This window comes from Tubulanus polymorphus, chromosome 2, assembly GCF_964204645.1.
Source record: "Tubulanus polymorphus chromosome 2, tnTubPoly1.2, whole genome shotgun sequence".
Lineage (NCBI taxonomy): Eukaryota > Metazoa > Nemertea > Palaeonemertea > Tubulaniformes > Tubulanidae > Tubulanus > Tubulanus polymorphus.
In genome coordinates this window covers 6108474-6129729 of record NC_134026.1, presented here as the reverse complement: position 1 = coordinate 6129729, position 21256 = coordinate 6108474, and the positions used below count along the sequence as shown (strand labels likewise).

Sequence of the window (21256 nt, the reverse complement as noted above, 5' to 3'; positions counted from 1 at the left end):
GTACTTAGTTTTTAACGGTCACTGATTAGAATTAAAAAGACTTTCAGACTTTGTACAACGTCGTTGATTTGTCATATACGTTTTGAAATACTTTCACGAGAAAATAAAGTTAAACTATACGATTTACCTATACGAGTGACGAGGTTAAAGGTGCAGCAGATATATTTTTTTATAGAAAACTCGCAATACAGGTAAGAATACTAGAGCTATGAATTACTACATATATTGCTATAGTTACTTAGCATTTAAGACAGGTTTGGTCTATCATATGTGCTGGAAATCCCAAATATTTCCTCTAATGTGCAAGGTTATAGGAATTCGAGAATAATCAAGTACCGAAATAATCGTACCATTAATTCCATTTATTAGGAAATGATGAAACCGTTTTACCAAATAGCGTTTAGTTATCGGCCTATCATATAAACTTCGGATTACTGGGATTTAGTGTATCATTTCTTATGGTTTACACTCAAACTGTAAATCCGGTATTGCTTGTATTCCTAAAAGACGAGTAAAGTAATACTCAGTTCTTTTTTCAATTAAAAACTATAGTGAATGATTGAGAATATACGGTACCATTTTCAAGATTATCTTGGGGAAAATGTCTGAATTTACCGGAAAGAGAGCGCTGGTGACTGGTGCAGGAAAAGGAATTGGACGAGCGTGTGTTAAAGCATTGTGTGAAGCGGGTGCTGAAGTTTTTGCTCTAAGCAGAACTCAGTCAGATTTGGACAGTTTGAAATCGGAGCTACCTGAAGTTCATACGATATGCGCTGATGTGTGTAATTGGAATGCTACGAAAGAACTTATCCAGAAATCTTTACCTATTGACTTACTCGTCAATAATGCAGGAATAAGTATTTTGCAGTCGTTTCTAACCGTAACCGAAGAAGCATACGATACGATACATGGCACTAATACTAAAGCGGCTTTCCTGATTTCTCAATTAATTGCTAATGATATGGTTGAAAGAAAATGTGCCGGTTCCATCGTCAATGTATCTTCGATCAGTTCCAAACACAGATTTCCAGATCACACGGCTTATTGTATGAGCAAAGCTGCCTTGGATACGATGACAAAAAGTATGGCTGTAGAACTCGGGCCTTACACCATTCGCACCAATGCCGTCAACCCATCGCTGACGCTAACTCCGTTGGCTAGGAGACTCGGGCTTGATGATCAGAAGAAGCTTAACATGTTTCTCGATAATCAGCCGATTAAGCGACTGGTTGAGGAGGAAGATATCACAAATCAAATTCTTCACTTGCTCAGCGATAAATCGTCGATGTTGAACGGGGTTATTTTACCTGTTGATGGTGGATTTCTCGCCAACTAAACCCCCGGCCACCATGTAGATTATGAAAACAACTGTCTAATATATATGAATAGTTACAGGGCATCTCCCCTTATGGTACAGCCCCCGGCTGGAGATGTCCTTTTCTCAAATTGTATTTATGTGTGTATATTAATTATTTGTAATTAGAGAGAATAAAGCATTCATTCATTCACAACTGTCTAATACATATGATTTCTATTTGCTCAATCTTAGATAACTACCCTAAATAATAGTTCGATCAAAAGATAAACACATTGAAAACCATTCTGAATTTGTGTGGATTTTTATGCAAATGATTCATCAAATCATTTGACGTCTTTGACAAGGATAAATTCACAGTTGCGTTTGACTTTTTGACCGATCGACCATCAACAGAAATATACGACCTTTGACGCATCAAACAAAATCAGCTCCTTGACTTTTGATGAAATATGTTTATGAAGGAAAAATAGTGAACAAATCAAAACAATTTTGTTTAACAAAACTATAAGAAACAAATTAAATGGATGATTGTTTTTGTTCGAGCTGAACCAGGAATGTAATGCACAGTGAAGACCACGATTTCTAGTCAGTACTTGACTTTTAACATAGATATAGCTATCACAAAAGCCATCGGCTAAATAAAGTAGGTTATACGTGACGTGATATCGTGATTGAAGCGAATTTTTTATTCATTCGTGGCAGTAGGAACCCCACCAGCAGTAAGTTATCAATTGCAGTATTAACGGAAGCATATTACACGTACATGTCGGGTCGCAATAGAACTGCATCTTAGATTCAGAGGACAACCACAGTCGAATAAATTCAGAGGGCACAAATAATCACTGATTGCGACATAATATTCTAACGCATCAGTATAGGTAATGTGTAGCTAGAGTATACATCTATTGTCATTTCCAGATTCGTTCAAAAATGTCTGAATTTGCCGGAAAGAGAGCGCTGGTGACTGGTGCGGGAAAGGGAATTGGACGAGCGTGTGTCAAAGCATTGTGTGAAGCGGGTGCTGAAGTTTTTGCTCTAAGCAGAACTCAATCAGATTTGGACAGTTTGAAATCAGAGCTACCCGAAGTGCATACGCTGTGTGTTGATATTACTGATTGGGATGCTACAAAGGAACTTATCCAGAAATCTTTACCTATTGACTTACTCGTCAATAATGCGGGAATTAATATTTTGCAGCCATTTCTAACCGCAACCGAAGAAGCGTACGATGAAATACAGGCGATTAATACTAAAGCGGCTTTCCTGATTTCTCAGTTAATTGCTAATGATATGGTTGAAAGAAAATGTGCTGGTTCCATCGTCAATGTATCTTCGGTTAGTTCCAAACACAGATTTCTAGATCACACGGCTTATTGTATGAGCAAAGCTGCCTTGGATGCGATGACAAAAAGTATGGCTGTAGAACTCGGGCCTTACAACATTCGCACCAATGCCGTTAACCCGTCGCTGACGCTAACTCCATTAGTTCGGAGTGTTGGTTATGATAAGCCAGACAAGCAAAAGTTATTTCTCGAACATCAGCCGATTAAGCGACTGGTTGAGGTGGAAGATATCACAACTCAAATTCTTCATTTACTCAGCGATAAATCGTCGATGTTGAACGGGGTTATTTTACCTGTTGATGGCGGATTTCTCGCCAACTGATCCTCGGCCACCAACTAGATTATGAAAACAACCTATATCGAATATAATTAATGGAATAACCAATGTGAGATATTTCACTATTTTTCATCAACTGACATATATGTTTCAACATTTTTCATTCAACTAATTTGTTTTTGCCACAAAGCTCAATCAAAAAGATAAATAAATTTAAAATATACTCTGGATTTGTGTGGATTTCTATGTTAATAATCCATCAATTTATTGGGCGTCTTTTGACTATTTGACCGATTGACCATCAACAGAAACATTCGAACAGAACAGAAACATTTGACGCATCTAACAAAATATCAGCTCCTTGACCTTGATGAAATGGAGTTTATGCAAGCAGAAGTATTAAAAGTGAACGTGATGGCCAGGAAATGGAGTTATAAGTTCAGATAAGTTCAAAATATACAATACAGAGGATAAAAACTATATCAAACCAATGACTGATATTTTTAATTCGAGGTGAACTTGGGATCTTGAATACCGAGGAACCTGATTCTATTCAGCGCTGGACGTTCACTAAGAAATATATATATAGCTTTATATGAGCCATTGATTTAACCCGACAAAATAGGTTATACGTGACATAAATATCATAATTGAAGCGAGTTCTAGGTTAGCACATACGTGATAGCAAGGATCCCCACAAGCAGTAAGTCATCCATTTCAGGAAGCGTATATTTTACAGGGTGTGTACACACGATCGGTTGCGACATAGTAATCTAACACATTAGTAAAGGTAATATGTAACTAGACTAAACATCTATTGTCATTTCCAGATTCGTTCGAAATGTCTGGATTTGCCGGAAAGAGAGCGCTGGTGACTGGTGCGGGAAAAGGAATTGGACGAGCGTGTGTCAAAGCATTGTGTGAAGCGGGTGCTGAAGTTTTTGCTCTAAGCAGAACTCAATCAGATTTGGACAGCTTGAAATCAGAGCTACCTGAAGTTCATACGATATGCGTTGATATTACTGATTGGGATGCAACAAAGGAACTTATCCAAGAAGCACTACCTGTTCAACTTCTTGTCAATAATGCGGGAATTAATATTTTGAATTCGTTTCTTACAACAACCGAAGAAGCATACGATGAAATACAGGCGATTAATACTAAAGCGGCTTTCCTGATTTCTCAGTTAATTGCTAATGATATGGTTAAAAGAAAATGTGCCGGTTCCATCGTCAATGTATCTTCAGTTAATTCCAAGCACAGATTTGTAAATCAAATGGCTTATTGTATGAGCAAAGCCGCCTTGGATACGATGACAAAAAGTATGGCTGTAGAACTCGGTCCTTACAACATTCGCACCAATGCCGTCAACCCATCGCTGACGCTAACTCCGATGGTTATGAATGCCGGGTATGGTGATCCCGACAAGCAAAAGCCGTATCTCGATTATCACCCGATCAAGCGACTGGTTGAGGTGGAAGATATCACTAATCAAATTCTTCATTTACTCAGCGATAAATCGTCGATGTTGAACGGGGTTATTTTACCCGTTGATGGTGGATTCCTAGCCAACTGAAGATTCAACAAACACATTTTCGAAGTGCCCTATTCTGCTATAATTCAACTTACCAAAACTTAACCCTGATAATCTAAATAACACTGTATACTCAGTTACAACGATCTACATTGTAAATCTTGAAATATCTGTAACAAAAGATAAGAAAATGTTGCTATAATGTGCAGTTTCCTATAATCATTTATTCTTCTTCGATTTCATTTACCAATTATGAAACCTACGTATTCAAAATCGTGCTGAAATGTTTTTCCCTAGAATAAATCCAATAATACAATAAATTGCTTATATTATGTTTCTAGTGGAATGATGCTCTTTCTTAGATTGATTGATTTGGATTTACCGGCAACCTGTCTAGCCCGAATATTGATGACGTAGTGCACACCACTCATAAAAATTCTGATCCATTATCAAAAAAGCATGGAAATTAAGGAAATAAAAAGTAATTTAAGAGTCTTAAAATTCGATTGATCACAAAATAGATGCAATTCTCACTAATTTGAAATTGCAATTTTGAAACACCAATATTGGTGACGTATATATTACTCACACAGTACTCCTTAGATAACGCATAGGAAATTCTTAGAAATGAAGCCCGTTAGATGCTTTTAAAAGTAATCTTGAAGGCATGATCCTTTAATACACAACCATCCAAATCGATCGAACTCTTTTTGAAACAAAATATTTACATTTGCACCAATAGATAGCCTAAATCACTTTCCTAGAATTCAGCGTGTCCGTCACTCTCTGATCATTTAGAACACTATTTGAGGGCACTGAATCCCGTATCATTTGGGCCTACCAAAGATCTCTTAGCTCACAAGTTTTTCTCAACACAGTGATCGCTATCTTATTGATCAGAACACACTATCAGTGTCCCGCTATACACTACGATAAATCGACAATAAAATCGACAATTTATCAGGATTGTTCTAGATTTTTTCGCCTTTCTGACGGCCTGCATATGTTGAAAAATACCTTATTGCAAATGACTTTTGATCAAATATAACCTCATTACTAAGATAATACATGTGAATATATATAGATCATCTATTGGTGCAATTTTCGAAACGGCTGACAACAGTAAGACTTTGGGTTTCGGCTTTCATCGTGTTTTTTTTTACATTGTTCGTTTGGTTTGGGTGAATTTTTGGAATATCTTTAAAATTTTCATTCTAGGCTTGATCTGATTACGATAACCAAACAACCCATTTGTTCTACGACATTAAACTTCATTTAGATATATAAGTTCTGTGCTACTATTCCAATCAAATAGTTAAGACAAATTGCTTATCGGATGAATTCAATTGTTTCCTCAAATTCATGTCATGAACAGATCGAGGTCTACACAGAAGTTTGCCCGATGAGCTTTTAGATACTTATGAAGGATGCTATTTTTCAGATTCCATTTGAAAGAATGTCTGAATTTGCTGGAAAGAGAGCGCTGGTGACTGGTGCGGGAAAGGGAATTGGACGAGCGTGTGTTAAAGCATTGCGTGAAGCTGGTGCTGAAGTTTTTGCTCTGAGCAGAACTCAATCAGATTTGGACAGTTTGAAATCAGAGCTGCCTGAAGTTCATACGTTGTGTGCCGATATTACTGATTGGGATGTCACTAAAGAACTTGTCGAAAAATCTCTACCTATTGACTTACTCGTCAATAATGCGGGATTTGCTGTAAGCCAGCCATTCCTCACATTCAGTGAAGATGCATACGAAAAAGTGATGGCCACCAACACCAAAGCAGCCTTCAAGATTTCTCAGTTAATCGCTAATGATATGGTTAAAAGAAAATGTGCTGGTTCTATTGTTAATGTGTCTTCGGTGAATTCTAAACGCATCTATACGGGGTTCACAGCTACTTGCATGAGCAAAGCAGCCTTGGATGCAATGACAAAAATTATGGCCGTAGAACTCGGGCCTTACAACATCCGGACGAATTCCGTCAACCCATCGCTGACGCTCACTCCATTGGTTCGGAAACTTGGATACGATCATCCAGACAAGCAAAAAATGGTTCTCGACCTACACCCCATTAAGCGGCTAGTTGAAGAGAAAGATGTCACAAATCAAATTCTTCATTTACTCAGCGAAAAATCGTCGATGTTAAATGGCGTTATATTACCCGTTGATGGTGGACTTTTGGCTAACTGAATATTCCGGCAAACGGACAAATACTTAACCATTTTACGAAATTTTTGATTAAGCGGTACCTGGTATCCTGGTATTTTAATTCAAATAATTGAAGCCAACATTTCTACTTCGTGTCCTCAACATTTGTAACTCGTTTGAAAAATATACATTATATTGGGAGAAATCATTACTTTTTAAATGTAAAGTCTTAAACAGTCGAAAAGAAAAACCAAAAAAGTCAAATAACTATCCGGATAAGTAACAACTAACGGTTCCTTGTAACTTATTGGAAGGTAATAATTGAATATGATGTATCAGACCTAACAATCGGTAATGAGAGGTCATCTGATGTTTTTTTCGGCGTTTTCACTACAGGGAGGCGTTAATTGCTAAAATTAAAGTGCAGCGAATCGATTTAGAGGATTTGATAACGGTAGAGGCGAAAAAATATCAGTAGTCGAATAAGTAGCCGAATATGCAACCATTTTCACATTTTAATAAGTAGCCGAATAAGAAGCAAGGAACAAGTCAACTTCACCCGGGTCGTAGAACAGTTCTTTTTGCCTCGAGAATTTCCACCGGCTTGATGAAACTGAAACAATTAACGTGGCAATTATTCGAATTGAATAGGTCCTCGTTGAGCATATTATCATAAGCTATATAGCCACTGACCTTGACAGCAAGTATTAATTTTCCAACCCTGGATATGATAAACTGTTCATGTGTATAAGCGGATCTTGTTTCATGCTAAAATATCTAGCTGATCTATGGCGTGGATAGTGTACTGGCACATTCACATGACAAGTAACAATTGGCCATCGACAGAAATATTGGACCTTTGATGCATCAAATAAAATCATCTTCTTGATAAAAATAGTTTATGAAAGAAAAAGTGAACAAATCAAAACAATTTCATTTTACAACGCAATGTTTCAATACGAGGAGTCGCCATTCTCAAAATCGTCGATGATGGAACTAGACAGTTCATCGATGGAGGATTTATCACTAATTCTCAATACAATTTGAAGTTGGTTTTCTGGTTATGTATATTTATGAAATTTTTAACGCTGAATGTATATTTTGATTGAAATACCGCATTTGTATATGTATTTATACGTTTTACGTTCCCATTTAGAATTCTAGATGCTACGTTTCATTGAAAGGTTTTGATTTTGTACAACTCGTGTGGTCGACCACTGCGCAGTAAACCTTGCCGCGGCCGCTGTACACGCGTATGAGAAGTCGTAAAGGACATACGTATAAACTTGAAAACACACCCCCCGCAGCACGACGCTCGGTCACTGACCACTGGGTAGCATCTAAAGTTCAAAGGCCGTGAACTGAAACGAACAACGTGAGTCATCGTCTGTAATCTATGACAAAAATCCATTTCAGACATAGAAATGAAATCGGTTCTTTTTGCCGGAAAGAGAGCGCTGGTGACTGGTGCGGGAAAAGGAATTGGACGAGCGTGTGTCAAAGCATTGTGTGAAGCAGGTGCTGAAGTTTTTGCTCTAAGCAGAACTCAATCAGATTTGGACAGTTTGAAATCAGAGCTGCCTGAAGTTCATACGTCATGCGCTGATATAACTGATTGGGATGCAACAAAGGAAGTTATTCAAAAAGCACTACCTGTTCAACTTCTCGTCAATAATGCTGGTATCAATATATTGAATTCGTTTTTAACAACAACCGAAGAAGCATACGATGAAATACAGGCGATTAATACTAAAGCGGCTTTCCTGATTTCTCAGTTAATTGCTAATGATTTGGTTGAAAGAAAATGTGCCGGTTCCATCGTCAATGTATCTTCGGTCAGTTCCAAACGCAGATTTCCAGGTCGCACGGCTTATTGTATGAGCAAAGCTGCCTTGGATGCGATGACAAAATGTATGGCTGTAGAACTCGGGCCGTACAACATTCGCACGAATTCCGTCAACCCATCGCTGACGCTAACTGCGATGGTTCGGAAAGCTGGATATGACGATCCAGACAATCAAAAGATCATTCTCGATCACCAGCCGATTAAGCGACTGGTTGAGGTGGAAGATATCACAAATCAAATTCTTCATTTACTCAGTGATAAATCGTCGATGTTGAACGGGGTTATTTTACCTGTTGATGGTGGAATTTTCGCAAACTGAATCCCCGGCCACCAACAAGAATATGAAAGCAAGTGTTACAATTGATGGATTAAACAATGTGAGACGTTTCAATATTTTTCATTGTGATGTAAATGTTTCAACATCTTTCATTCCACTGATTTCTATTTGCTGCTGAATATTGTATATCTTAGATAAGCTGGATCGAAAAGATAAACAAATTAAAAAGCTATTCTTAATTTGTGCAGATTGTTATGTTAATTCAGCAATTCATTGGACGTCTTTGACAAGGATAATTTCACAGTAACAATTGACCTTTTGACCGATCGACTATCAACAGAAATATTCGACTTTTGGCGCATCAAACAAAATCAGCTTCTTGAGCCTTGCTAAAAAGTAGTTTATGAAAGAAAAGTAAAATAATTGAACAAATCAAAACAATTCAATTCTACAACTAGATGTTTCAATTGCATTCTTGAGTTCAACATCTTAACCCTAAGTTAAAACTTGATGTACCAAATAGCAGATTTCAAAATACAGTTAATTTAAGATATGCTACATATGATGACTAAGGACAAAAACTAAAATGTATGTTAAAGCAATGATTTGTTTTTAGTTTGAGGTGAAGCAGGGATCTTACAAATACCGAAGAACATGATTTCTAGTCAGCGCTTGACTTTTGACATAAACAAAGATATAAGAACCAATTGACCAAATGAAATATGTTATACTTGGATATACGTGGCATAAAGATTGTGATTGAAGCGAGCTTTTGTTTAGCACTCATCACAGTAAGGAACCGCACAACCAGTAATTTATCAGTTTCAGTATTAAAAGAACTCCATCTTAGATTCAGGGGACAACCACAGTCCAATTCAGAGGGCACGCAAAGTCAAATTCGGAAAGCTAAATAATTGATTACGACAAAGCCAATTAGCGCATTAGTAAAGGTTATGTGTAACTAGAGTACATCTATTGTCATTTTCAGATTCGCTCAAAATGTTTGAATTTAATGGAAAGAGAGCGCTGGTGACTGGTGCGGGAAAAGGAATTGGACGAGCGTGTGTTAAAGCATTGTGTGAAGCGGGTGCTGAAGTTTTTGCTCTAAGCAGAACTCAATCAGATTTGGACAGTTTGAAATCGGAGCTACCTGAAGTTCATACGTTATGCGCTGATATTACTGATTGGGATGCTACGAAAGAACTGATACAAAAATCTTTACCTATTGACTTACTCGTCAATAATGCAGGAGTTTGTATTTTGCAGTCTTTTCTATCGACAACCGAAGAAGCATTCGATGAAACAATGGCCACTAATACTAAAGCGGCTTTCCAAATTTCTCAGTTAATTGCTAATGATATGGTTAAAAGAAAATCTGCCGGTTCCATCGTCAATGTATCTTCGATTGCTACCGCGCACAGACACCAAGATCACACGGCTTACTGTGTGAGTAAAACGGCCCTGGATGCGATGACAAAAGTGATGGCCGTGGAACTCGGGCCTTACAATATTCGCACGAATTCCGTAAACCCCGGAATTACGTTAACCCCGTTGGGTGAGAAAGTATGGGGTGATCCGGTGAGAGCGGAAGATAGAAAAGCTTTTCTCAGTCGTATCCCTCTTGGAAAGTTCCTTCTAGTCAAAGATGTTACCAATCAGATTCTCCACTTACTCAGTGATAAATCGTCGATGTTGAATGGTACTATACTGTACATCGATGGAGGATTTATCGCTAATTGAAAACTCATGAACGTATGTCCAGCTTTTCTCTGAAACTCCTGAAATATATATGAAATATACGAAATTAGATTTTTTACATGTTCAATGATTTGTTCCGTTACAATAAAGTAACTAAAGATAAACGTTAAAAGGTTATCAGTCGAGTCGCCTCACGAAATAAAAGCATCGTATTAAACGAATAGCCAAAAAAATATCTGTGTTTTGCTCGATACCTTTTCAAGTTTACGGCGCGCAAGACAGCAATCGGTTTTAAGTGGACCATGCCAAAAATTGTGACTTTTTACTAACGATTCCTTACATTTTGTGGATTCAGCAAACATCCTGTGCCGATAGATGTGTTGTGACTCAATGTGATTTGAGAAATCACCATGAGTGCACCAGGGGCGGATTGAGGTTCAAAGAAAGAGAGTGTCTCCACTTAGGATGGGTTTTTCCAAGCATGCCGCGATTTTTGTGGATTTCATGGTAGGCCTACGGCTTGCCACACCAGAATTTGTATATTTTTTCAGTTGCCCGCGATTTCTTCAGAAAATTTACATTGTGGAATAATTGAGTAGGGAAATCTAAAGGGACCTCAAAATTTTAGGAGGAGTCCGGATCCCCCTCTCCCCTAGATCGGCCACTGATACAGACTTCGGGGACCGGCGTCACTGGCAGCTTTCAACGAATTCTCACTCGATTTTGCTAATGATGTCACGAAGTAGGAACAGTCACGAGGGGAACGTAGCTAATGAAACAGATATTGAATAATTTCTATCGAAGGTTTTATATACTTCATGTGAAGTATGACGTCGAACTTGGTCCCCGGACTATCATACCATTCAAGCAGGCGTTTCATTGAACGGTTTTGCTTTCTTTGTGTGTAAAACCCGTTGTGTCGACACACTACGTAGTAAAACCTTGCTGCGGCCGCTTTGCACGCGATTGAGAAGTCTCAAGGACTTACGTATTAGGTAAAAACCCACCCCGCGCAGCACGACGCACGGTCACGGATTACACTGGCCAGCCACTGGGTAGCATCTAAAGTTCAAAGGCCGTTGGTTGAAACGAATGTGAGTCTAAAACCGATGTCGCCTTTAATCTATGACAATTCTATTTCAGAAATAGAGATGGAGTCGGTTCTTTTTGCCGAAAAGAGAGCCCCGTGATTGGTCGGCCAGGAAAAGGAATTGGACGAGCACAATTAGCATTGTGTGAAGCGGGTGCTGAAGTTTTTGCTCTAAGCAGAACTCAATCAGATTTGGACAGTTTAAAATCAGAAGCGCATACACTGTGTGCTGATATTACTGATTGGGATCGTGTCACGAAAAAAATTGTCGAAAAATCTCTACCTATTGACTTACTCGTCAATAATGCGGGAATTGCTGTTTTGCAATCATTTCTATCAACAACTGGAGAAACATGACAATACAATGGCCATCAACGCTAAATCGGCTTTCCAGATTTCTGGAGGAACCACGGTTAGCACTAACAGGGTTTTCCTGTTTCCTGAAAATTGTATTTTTCATTATTTAGATGATAGTCCTTTCCGTCATAAGTAGATCGTGGTACATATAGATGTAACAACAATAGATCATGGTATAGCAGATTTAAAGATTATGTTATTCATAAAAGCTTTTTTCTGATTGAACGACTATTCAAAAAATAAATGTTTTTCTTGATGAGCGATCGCTCAACATGCGTTGTGTCGTGCGAAAGGTCCTATGCCGTTAGCTGCGCCCTTGTGCTTCCAATTAAAGCCAAGTTGTGAGCTTATCTTATCTGTGAAAATTGTTTTTCAGAGATAAAAATGGCAGAGTCTGAATTTGCCGGAAAGAGAGCGCTGGTAACTGGTGCAGGAAAAGGAATTGGACGAGCGTGTGTTAAAGCATTGCGTGAAGCTGGTGCTGCAGTTTTTGCTCTAAGCAGAACTCAGTCAGATTTGGACAGTTTGAAATCAGAGCTACCTGAAGTTCATACGATATGCGCTGATGTGTGTAATTGGAATGCTACGAAAGAACTGATCCAAAAAGCACTGCCTATTGATCTTCTCGTCAATAATGCGGGAGTTACATTTCCAGAATCATTTCTCACGATGAGTGAAGAGTCCTACGATCGGACAATGACCGTTAATACTAAAGCGGCTTTCCAGATTTCGCAACTGATAGCTAACGATATGGTTGAAAGAAAATGCGCCGGTTCCATCGTCAACGTATCTTCGGTAGCTTCCGAGCATAGATTTATCGACCACACGGCTTACTGTATGAGCAAAGCGGCCATGGACGCGCTGACGAAAATAATGGCCGTTGAACTCGGCCCGTACAACATCCGTACGAATTCCGTCAACCCGACTGTCGTAATGACCGCGATGGGCGTGAAAGCATGGAGCGAACCTACCAGGAAAAAGGGAATGCTCGATCAAATTCCTCTTGGAAGATTCGCAGAAGAAGAAGATGTAATTGTTCAAATTCTCCATTTACTCAGTGGCAAATCGTCGATGTTGAATGGCGTTACGTTAGTTATTGACGGAGGATTTCTCGCACATTGAACGGGTACCAGTAAAATAAGGCCCTGTTTCAAGATTGTATAAGAGACTTTATTGAATTAGATTAAATACGCCGCGTACATAAAATTGTCAAATGAACTACGGGTACATTATATATTCATTCATTCATTCATTCATTCATTCATCTCATCCATCTTCGTAATGATTTAACTCGCCTAATCCCCGCGTTTAGTTCGACTGTAGTGAATCGTAAACGTTTGAATCTGAATTAACAAGAGTGCATTTCCATGCAATATTTTCCAGACCGGTACGGTACCTAATCATTTAACCTGCAAAGTTAAAACTCTGCGTTATATTTCAGCATTTTGTGTCGAAAAAGTAGAAATTATGTAATAAATTATGAGAAAATTTCTTCGAAAGTCAATATTCACATTGGTTTGTTCTTTTTCACAGGGGCTCGAGTTAAAGTGAACCTTGCAGTAGCTTGGATCATCCAATATCCCAGCGACCATTCACCCCAAATCTTCACTACGAGCCCCTCGGCTTTTTTTTCGGACGTATCGAAGAAGATACTCGTGAGCCCAACGCAGGCATTACAGAACACACCGAACGCGTTTTCCACAAGTGCGTTGGGCGATTTATCATGGACTGGAAATAAAAGAAATATGAATGAATTACATCCTTCCAGAGGTATTCGAACCTGTGGCATCTAGATTCCGTCGAAGCACGACAACTCTACTGACTATAACGACACAGGGGCCTGACACAAAAAATTTTTGACCCCAGTAATCCTTTTTTATTATATAGTACCTAGGATACTGGGGTCAAAAACTTGTTGTGTCAGGCCCCTGTGACCACAGGGACTTAATTGTCATAATTGATAGTGAATGAATAAAACCAGTATCAATGACCAACCCCAGTATCCCTGTATGATAAAAAAAACAAGTGAATTATTTTAGTATACCGGGATAGTGGTTTTATTCATTCACTATCAATTGTGACATGTTCCTGTGCCTGTGACTTAAGATAAACACCAAATCCAGAACACGTAGATTTCGTCCTCTAAATGTGGGATTCGAACGCGACGGCTGTTTCGAACAACCACTGGCAAGTGAGAGCGGCGATGCCAGATTGCATAGAATACTTACCGTCCGGTAAAATTTTGCGGGATTTATTCCTGCTGAATGAATGAAACTCTTATTTAAGTGCAGGTGGTATTAAATTGACAATCATGGGTGATTATCTAGAATATTCGGATGTTCTGCAAGAAGTTAGAGGAACGATGGTATGTATCCAGATTTCCTCACTCACTTTTTAATCGACCTTTCTCATGTTTTAAAACAAATTCAATTCAAACTTTATTCATCCCTTTTTTACCTCCACATGTTTGTGCACGTACGGCTATTAATTGTCACATTCATGTCAGTTTTTCTGCTTCATCTAATGTTCATTATGCCTCCCCTCAATTCGTGCGAGGTTATATATGAGGCTGGGTTGTCTCTGTTTTGTGTGAGCGGTGCCGTCTGACTATGAAACATGTTTATTTTCAGAATCCCGGACGGTTAAAGCTACAGAGCTCGAATGTCGTATTCAAAAATATCAAAACAGGTCGAGTCGACCAGTTTGTGGCTGCCGATATCGATGACGTTAATTGGATCGTTCGCGCTCGCGGGTTCTGCCTCAAATTCAAATTACAAAATGGATCCATTCACAGATACGACGGCATGAAAGATACAGTAAGCGAGGATTTACTCGGATAATCTATAGATGAAAATGTTTACTTATTATGATTCCTTTTAAAACTATAGAAATATTTCTGCCAGTTTCTTCTATACACTACTAACTAGTCGTTCTTGTGGGATTTTGTCAACATTTTCGCAGATATTGTAATATCGTCAATGATATAAACGCCTGGATTCGGTTCTAAGTTGCAAGTTAAGAGTTAACTGCCACTTAAAATTAGTTCATTTTCGATGAGTTAAATCTCAACCCAGGACTAGGTCCAGATTCACAGAAAATATTTGAACTCAATATAATGAAGAGGCAATGAAGGGACTTTAACTATTCCTGTTTCAAATGCTTAGAGGGTATCAAGAGGCAGGCAGCGGCCCCACTACGCTGTTGGTCAGCCGATCTTTAATCCCAAAATTGTATTTTTTTGCCATTAACTAACTTGTATTCATCATTTTCAGGAGTTTGAGAAATTATCAACTTTCATTCGCGCAAACTATGGTGCTACGCTCGAAAAGAAAGATGTATCGGTCAAAGGCTGGAACTGGGGGGTGGCTGACTTTATCGGTACGTACTTTAAGCAGCATTTTGGAAATTTTTTATACCACTACATGTCCAGTTTAACAGCTATTATTGATTCAGTTGGTTTGAAGTTTGCTTGCAGAGTGGGATAGACAATTGCACTCAGATGTAAAAAGGAACAAATTTTGAATATTTACAGGAACGTCAGTGGAGTTTAACGTGAATAAACATTTAGCGTTTGAAGTACCATTGTGTAACGTATCGCAGAGTCGGGTCGGTAAAAATGAAATAACTCTCGAATTTCATCAGAATGACGACGCAGCAGTCTCGCTGACGGAACTACGGTTTCATATTCCTCCCGACCCTAACGCCGAAAAAGACCCCGTCGAAGTAAGTAATGATCAGATTTTGTTGAGGTTGATTCGGCATATTTGTTCTCAGAAAAATTGTTGGCGAGTTAAGTCTTCGACTAATTTGTTATTTATCTGCACTTGTAATTTAAGGAATTTCACGAAAATGTGCTACAAAAAGCCGACATCATTCAAGCCACTGGAGATGCTTTGGCTATATTTTCAGAAATTCAATGTCTCACACCAAGGTAGGCCGGCTAGTAAACGGTGAACAAATTTTGACCGGATCTAGGCTTGAATTGCTAGTTATCGATGTCTTATGATGTTATTATTTCAGAGGTCGTTATGATATCAAGTTCTATCCGACATTCATTCAGCTTCATGGTAAAACATTTGATTTCAAGATTCCACTGACCACCATTCTGCGTTTATTCCTATTGCCACACAAAGATGGCCGACAAATGTTCTTCGTGGTATGTTTATAATCAATTCCTGAACTGTAAACGCTCAACTTCCAGTTTCTCGGCAAAATGATATTTTTCTTTTTAAGTACTTAGTGATGTTTTATCAAATGTTTGACCTATCATTTTGTAGGTTAGTTTGGATCCTCCAATAAAACAAGGCCAGACACGGTACCATTTCTTGATTTTGTTATTTAACAAAGAAGAGGAAATCACCTTAGAGTTAGCTTTGACGGAGTAAGTTAAAAATGCTTTCATAAGAAAAAATTTGATGAACTCTTTCTTTTGATAAATGTTTTTACACATTCGTCATAAATGCTGTATTTTTTCATAGGGAAGAACTTCAAGAGAAATATGAAGGCAAATTGACTCAAGAGATGAGTGGGCCCACTTTTGAAATCATCAGTCGAGTAATGAAAGCATTTGTTAACAGAAAGATAACGGTACCGGGCAGCTTTGTAGGGTAGGTAGAATTTCAGTATTGTTATAGTACGATCAGAATTGTTTGATGTGCTCAAGATTTTTTTTGTTGGTTCCAACATACTTCATATAAGCCGGAATTGACCGTACAGGCGGCAGATAACAAAATTTTCACCCCTGTCTTAGCTCCATGTGTAACTCCAGCCAAGTTTCATGATTTATTCAGCTCTCAAAACTACACGCATTGCGTTGAGTCTGTCATAAGAGGGGTGTTATGGTTCCCTCATTGGGCTGATAATGGCTTTCCATACATCATCCCTGTCATGAAAAGGCAATATAGATTATGTGTGAATGTTATGAAAATTCATATAGAATTTTCATAGATGACAAAATGAATTACTATCATTATAACATTTTCCATTTTTTCTTTACAGAAATTCAGGTACGCACGCGATCTCGTGTTCATTCAAAGCGGCGACCGGTCATCTCTATCCGCTCGAACGCGGTTTCATATTCGTGCATAAACCGCCGGTGCATATCAGATTCGACGAGATCGATCACGTGAATTTCTCGAGAAGCACCGGCAACACGCGGTCGTTCGATTTCGATGTGGAAACTAAAGCCGGTACGATGTATACATTCGTCAGCATTGAAAAGTAAGTTTTCGTATCACTCTTACAGTGGAACCTTGTTACAAAGAAATTCACGGGACCAGAAAAAATGTTCGTTATAACCGATAGTTCGTTATATCCAGTATGAAATTAGCCAAATTGTCTTACTTAGGACAAAATTCTGTATTTGTTATACATGGGTGAGAATTTCCCGCTTTTTGGCGGTTTCCCGCTTTTTGTGATGAGAAATTTAAAAACACAAGCTTTCTTAATTGTCCAGGTCCGTTGAGAAATTGATAGGGGGGGGGGGGGGGGGTGGCGGTGTGCTGTGTCTGGCAATATGTTTTCGCTCACAAGAGTATTTTAGCTTGCAACATTATTTCGTTCGAAGATTTTCGTGTGCTGCCATCTGGTATTGCCAATATAAACTACTGTGAAAAAATAACCAATTCGTGCTGCCATCTAGAATTGAAATAGGGCTGTTGAGGAAATCATGCTGGTAACACCCACCTTAAGCTTAACCCCCACCTATGTTGCAGTTTAGCTGCAATTTCAGTAATTAACAAAAAATTTCATCAAAAGTCCCGCTTTTTTCATAATCCCTGGTTCTCATCCCTGTATATATCCGATGAATCCTTGTTTCCGAGTTCGTTATATTGAGGAGGTTCCACTGTATAAACATCAGAATCTGATTCGGCAGTCAACAATCAAACAATAACCGAAGTCAGGACAGAGGAACTCGGTTTTGAGTCTGGCTTAACGAAAATATTTGGGCTTCAAAGTTTTAACACTTAAGCTGCTATAGTTTGTCTAAATGCCATCAGAATTTAAGGAAAATTGCTCATAGAGGTTCGTTATCGATATTACAGGGATGAATACGGAAAACTGTTCGACTTTGTAAGCAACAAAAAACTCCGGGTGAAGAACATCGGCGGAAAACTGGTACGAAAATTTCACCCCGCAAAAAAAAAGAAATTGTTTCATAACAACACTGAACTATTTTCGAGATGATTTCCGGTTTGGTTTATTTGTAGCCGGGAAGCAAACAACAAGTCAACTATGAAGAGATGGAATCATCAGGTGATGAAAATGACCACGATGCTTATCTGGAGAGAATGAAAGCGGAAGGAAAAGAACGTGATGATAGCGATGATGACAGTTCAGGTATGATGAGATAAAATGGGCTTTGCTTAACGTACCATGTGTACACCGCTGTAAGAAGAAGAAGTTGAATCTATATACGGTAGATTCCGCTTGTCTCTGATCTCGCAGGACCAATAAATTTTTTATGAGGTTTTAAGCGAATTCTGAGGTACTCAGGAGCGACGATGGGTCAAGTGTTAGACTACACGATAGTCCTAAGGCAACCAGCTCTGTGGTTAGCGGAGTCTACTGTTATTTGGAATCAAGTCTTAATCCAAATTTCTGACCCCATATCTTGTGATTATTGGTGATCAGATGACCAAACTCAAATTATTTTTGGTTGCTCTGACAAAGTTGATTGTCAATGTTTTCCGTCTAAATTCAGATGACACTTTCAATCCCGACAATGAGAGTGGAAGTTCAGTAGCTGAAGAGTATGACAGTGATATTCAAACAACGACCGGTAGCTCCTCAGATGAAAGCGAGTCCGACGATAAGAAAAAGAAAGAAAAGAAGAAAAAAGAAGTGAAACAAAAAGTCAAAACAGTGGTGGGTTTCATTGGAAGTTAATGTGCTTTCAATCTCTTCAAATATGAATTTGGATTCAATGAGGCATAAGTTATAAGATAATTATCTCATATTTCTATTAAACGCTTTACTGGTTCATTGATGAGAATTAGATTGATTCTTTTTCAAATTTTGTAGAAAGAAGATCGAAAACCGAGAAAGAAGAAAACGAAAAAAGATCCAGATGCGCCGAAGCGCCCTCAAAGCGCGTACTTCTTGTGGATGGCGGAAATGAGAGAAACAATTAAGTCCGATAATCCGGGAATCTCCATCACCGATCTATCAAGAAAAGCCGGAGAATTGTGGAAAGAAGTTACCGATAAATCTGTAAGTGTGTCATACAAATACACTGTTTAGCCTCATTAAGTCAGAGAGGAGACACATTGGTCATTGGACTCTCATGTACTGAAAATCTGAAATTTGAAAGCTTCATGGAAAAGACAGAGTATGTCTTGTAAAATGAAAAGTCATTCACATTTTCCATCTGTGGGTAATTCAACTGGGTATCTATCATACACTTACCGGTAGGTATGCAAGATATAACGACAGTTCATTTAATCGCAGTGTTTTTCCTCATTTGCAGGAATGGGAAGAAAAGGCGAAAGAGGAACGCGAAAAATATCAACAAGCGATGGACGAGTATAAAAAGAAGAAAGAGGTGGAAGGGGGTGACAGTGATAAAAGCGATGACGATGAAGCATCTAGTAAAAAGAGGTGATTAACTATTGGCTGTACATTTGAGTATACAGCATTGTCTATACGTTTATTCATCAGTGTTGCCACTTCTCCGGATTTCTCCGGAATTCCGGATTTAAAAAAAATCCAATTTCATTTCCGGATTTTCGGGAGAAGTCAAATAACCACAAAAGAAAACATCGCGAAAAAAATAAAATCAATTCGGGATTCGACCCTAAACATCAAAACGTGACGGCTCCGTAGAGGGTTCGAAAAAGCCGTATTGTGCTGCCACGTAGTGGCAACAACCCCGCAGTACACGATTAAACCAAGATGACGCGACGATCGAAATCGACTGACGCTTCGTTTGTTTTTTGGCTCTCTGGTTTATATATGAGGTGTATTTGCCGGAGCCAATCGCTATTTGAAAAAAAGATCTATAGGCGGTAATGAAAGTGAGGCCTATAACGCGTATTGCGCCAGAACGCATATCCTGGCGTTCTAATTTTAAAAAATTTTTTGGGGGAGGGCCCCAGACCCCCGACTTATTTTCCGGATTTTTAGCTTCACATAAGTGGCAACTCTGATTCATCCTTGGTCCAGTTAATTTTATCTGACTGGAGAACACCAATTTAGAAGGAGCTCTTGGATGGGTGTTCAAAAATATTTATCCTGTTTTCAAGGACTGGGGTTCATACCTTGTTAGAGACTCTATGCCACTATTGGGTGTGAATTGCTTGGCCAAGGTGGAAAGGAATTTCGCAAAAAAAAGAAATTAGAAATTTCACCCAATGTTCTAGAGTTTTGATTGAAAAAAGTGTTATTCGATGATCTGATGTTTGTTGTAGCTCTAAGAAATCAGCTTCGAAGAAATCACCGAAGAAAGACACTGCAGGCTCCGGCAGTCAATATAAGAGTAAAGAGTTCATATCGACGAGTGAAAGTTCCGGAGACGAAAAGAAAACTGCCAAGAAGAAGAAGAGTAAAAAAGCGGAAAGCGAAGAGGAGAAACCGTCAAAAAAGAAAAAGAAAAACAGCTCGGCAGAAGAAAGCGACAGTGGCCCCTCAGAGGTATGGAATCTTCCAGCTGGTCTCCTATCATCGAATTCCCCATTACATCTCTGATTACAAATTAGTAGAATTAATTGAAAGTTAAATGATTAGAAAATTGCAACCATTAAGAGATTTTTACAATATGATAAGATGGTGGGATTTTCATAATAGAGTATAATCCTTGTATAAGTATATTCTTAAGTATATATAGGGCCTGTATATATCATGATTCAAACAAATGCGTATCGGTCCAAATGACTCGTGAAGAATTCTGCCCATTTTCAGCTACCATCGGATCATGAAGAAGAAGTGCTTAGTTCTCCAGCGAAATCATCTGGTTCAGACTCGGATTAGAAAGAGCTATATGGACAACATTTATATTAAAATGCTATTCCTTGTAAGGATCAAGTGTGTACCCATGGAGACGCATCTCTATAAAATTGCTTGTGGTGCATATTAATTGACTTAAGCCAGTGATTGGGTCATGTGAAAAGATTGCCACATTATGTCAGTGAATGGATGGAAAATTGCCAATTGCATTTATATAGTGAGAATTGATTGCGGTGTATTGGACTTCATTGTGAAATGATTTGTGTTTGTCTAATGATGAATAAAGAATTTTGTTATACAAAGTTGGTATTGTGTCTTTAAGGTCTATTGATTGGAAAATAATCTCAGGGGAGTGTGATTGATCTCAGAAGAAAAGGACAATTTGACCATCCTACTTGGTATATAGGACATGTCACCATAGGTA

At 38.5% G+C, this 21256-nt stretch overlaps 2 protein-coding genes and 5 pseudogenes across 3 annotated transcripts; all 7 read left to right on the top strand.

Moving 5' to 3' along the window:
• The first annotated feature begins 135 nt into the window (after positions 1–135).
• On the top strand, positions 136–7524 carry LOC141900860 (L-xylulose reductase pseudogene; annotated as a pseudogene).
• LOC141898325 (L-xylulose reductase pseudogene) lies at positions 2249–2983 on the top strand (annotated as a pseudogene).
• On the top strand, positions 2979–4762 carry LOC141900861 (L-xylulose reductase pseudogene; annotated as a pseudogene).
• Positions 7525–7851: 327 nt separating the features above from the next.
• LOC141900859 (L-xylulose reductase pseudogene) lies at positions 7852–10642 on the top strand (annotated as a pseudogene).
• LOC141898324 (L-xylulose reductase pseudogene) lies at positions 8046–8786 on the top strand (annotated as a pseudogene).
• Positions 10643–11372: 730 nt separating the features above from the next.
• LOC141899696 (L-xylulose reductase-like) lies at positions 11373–13366 on the top strand. 2 transcript variants are annotated; one of them, XM_074786132.1, is made up of 3 exons: positions 11405–11437; positions 11586–11944; positions 12266–13366. In XM_074786132.1, the coding sequence occupies exon 3, from the start codon at positions 12274–12276 to the stop codon at positions 13009–13011; it is 738 nt and encodes a 245-aa protein (XP_074642233.1). In that variant the 5' UTR covers positions 11405–11437; positions 11586–11944; positions 12266–12273; the 3' UTR covers positions 13012–13366. The 2 variants fall into 2 exon arrangements, with proteins under 2 accessions (XP_074642232.1, XP_074642233.1); XM_074786131.1 differs by lacking the exon at positions 11586–11944 and having other exon boundaries at positions 11373–11536.
• Positions 13367–14114: 748 nt separating this feature from the next.
• LOC141900278 (FACT complex subunit SSRP1-like) lies at positions 14115–21134 on the top strand. Its single transcript, XM_074787087.1, has 16 exons — positions 14115–14254; positions 14520–14705; positions 15162–15267; positions 15422–15612; positions 15726–15820; positions 15910–16045; positions 16167–16270; positions 16368–16496; positions 16888–17109; positions 17934–18006; positions 18099–18228; positions 18593–18756; positions 18913–19101; positions 19358–19488; positions 20298–20520; positions 20788–21134. The coding sequence occupies exons 1-16, from the start codon at positions 14201–14203 to the stop codon at positions 20854–20856; spliced, it is 2202 nt and encodes a 733-aa protein (XP_074643188.1). The 5' UTR covers positions 14115–14200; the 3' UTR covers positions 20857–21134.
• Positions 21135–21256: the final 122 nt, after the last annotated feature.

Excerpts from the sequence above, each read along its gene's own strand:
- LOC141899696 (XM_074786131.1), top strand. The coding sequence starts at position 12,274 with ATGGCAGAGTCTGAATTTGCCGGAAAGAGAGCGCTGGTAACTGGTGCA.
- LOC141900278 (XM_074787087.1), top strand. The coding sequence starts at position 14,201 with ATGGGTGATTATCTAGAATATTCGGATGTTCTGCAAGAAGTTAGAGGA. Across the intron at positions 15,613-15,725 it reads CCGAAAAAGACCCCGTCGAA|GAATTTCACGAAAATGTGCT; the intron begins GTAAGTAATGAT and ends TTGTAATTTAAG. Across the intron at positions 18,229-18,592 it reads TAGCGATGATGACAGTTCAG|ATGACACTTTCAATCCCGAC; the intron begins GTATGATGAGAT and ends GTCTAAATTCAG.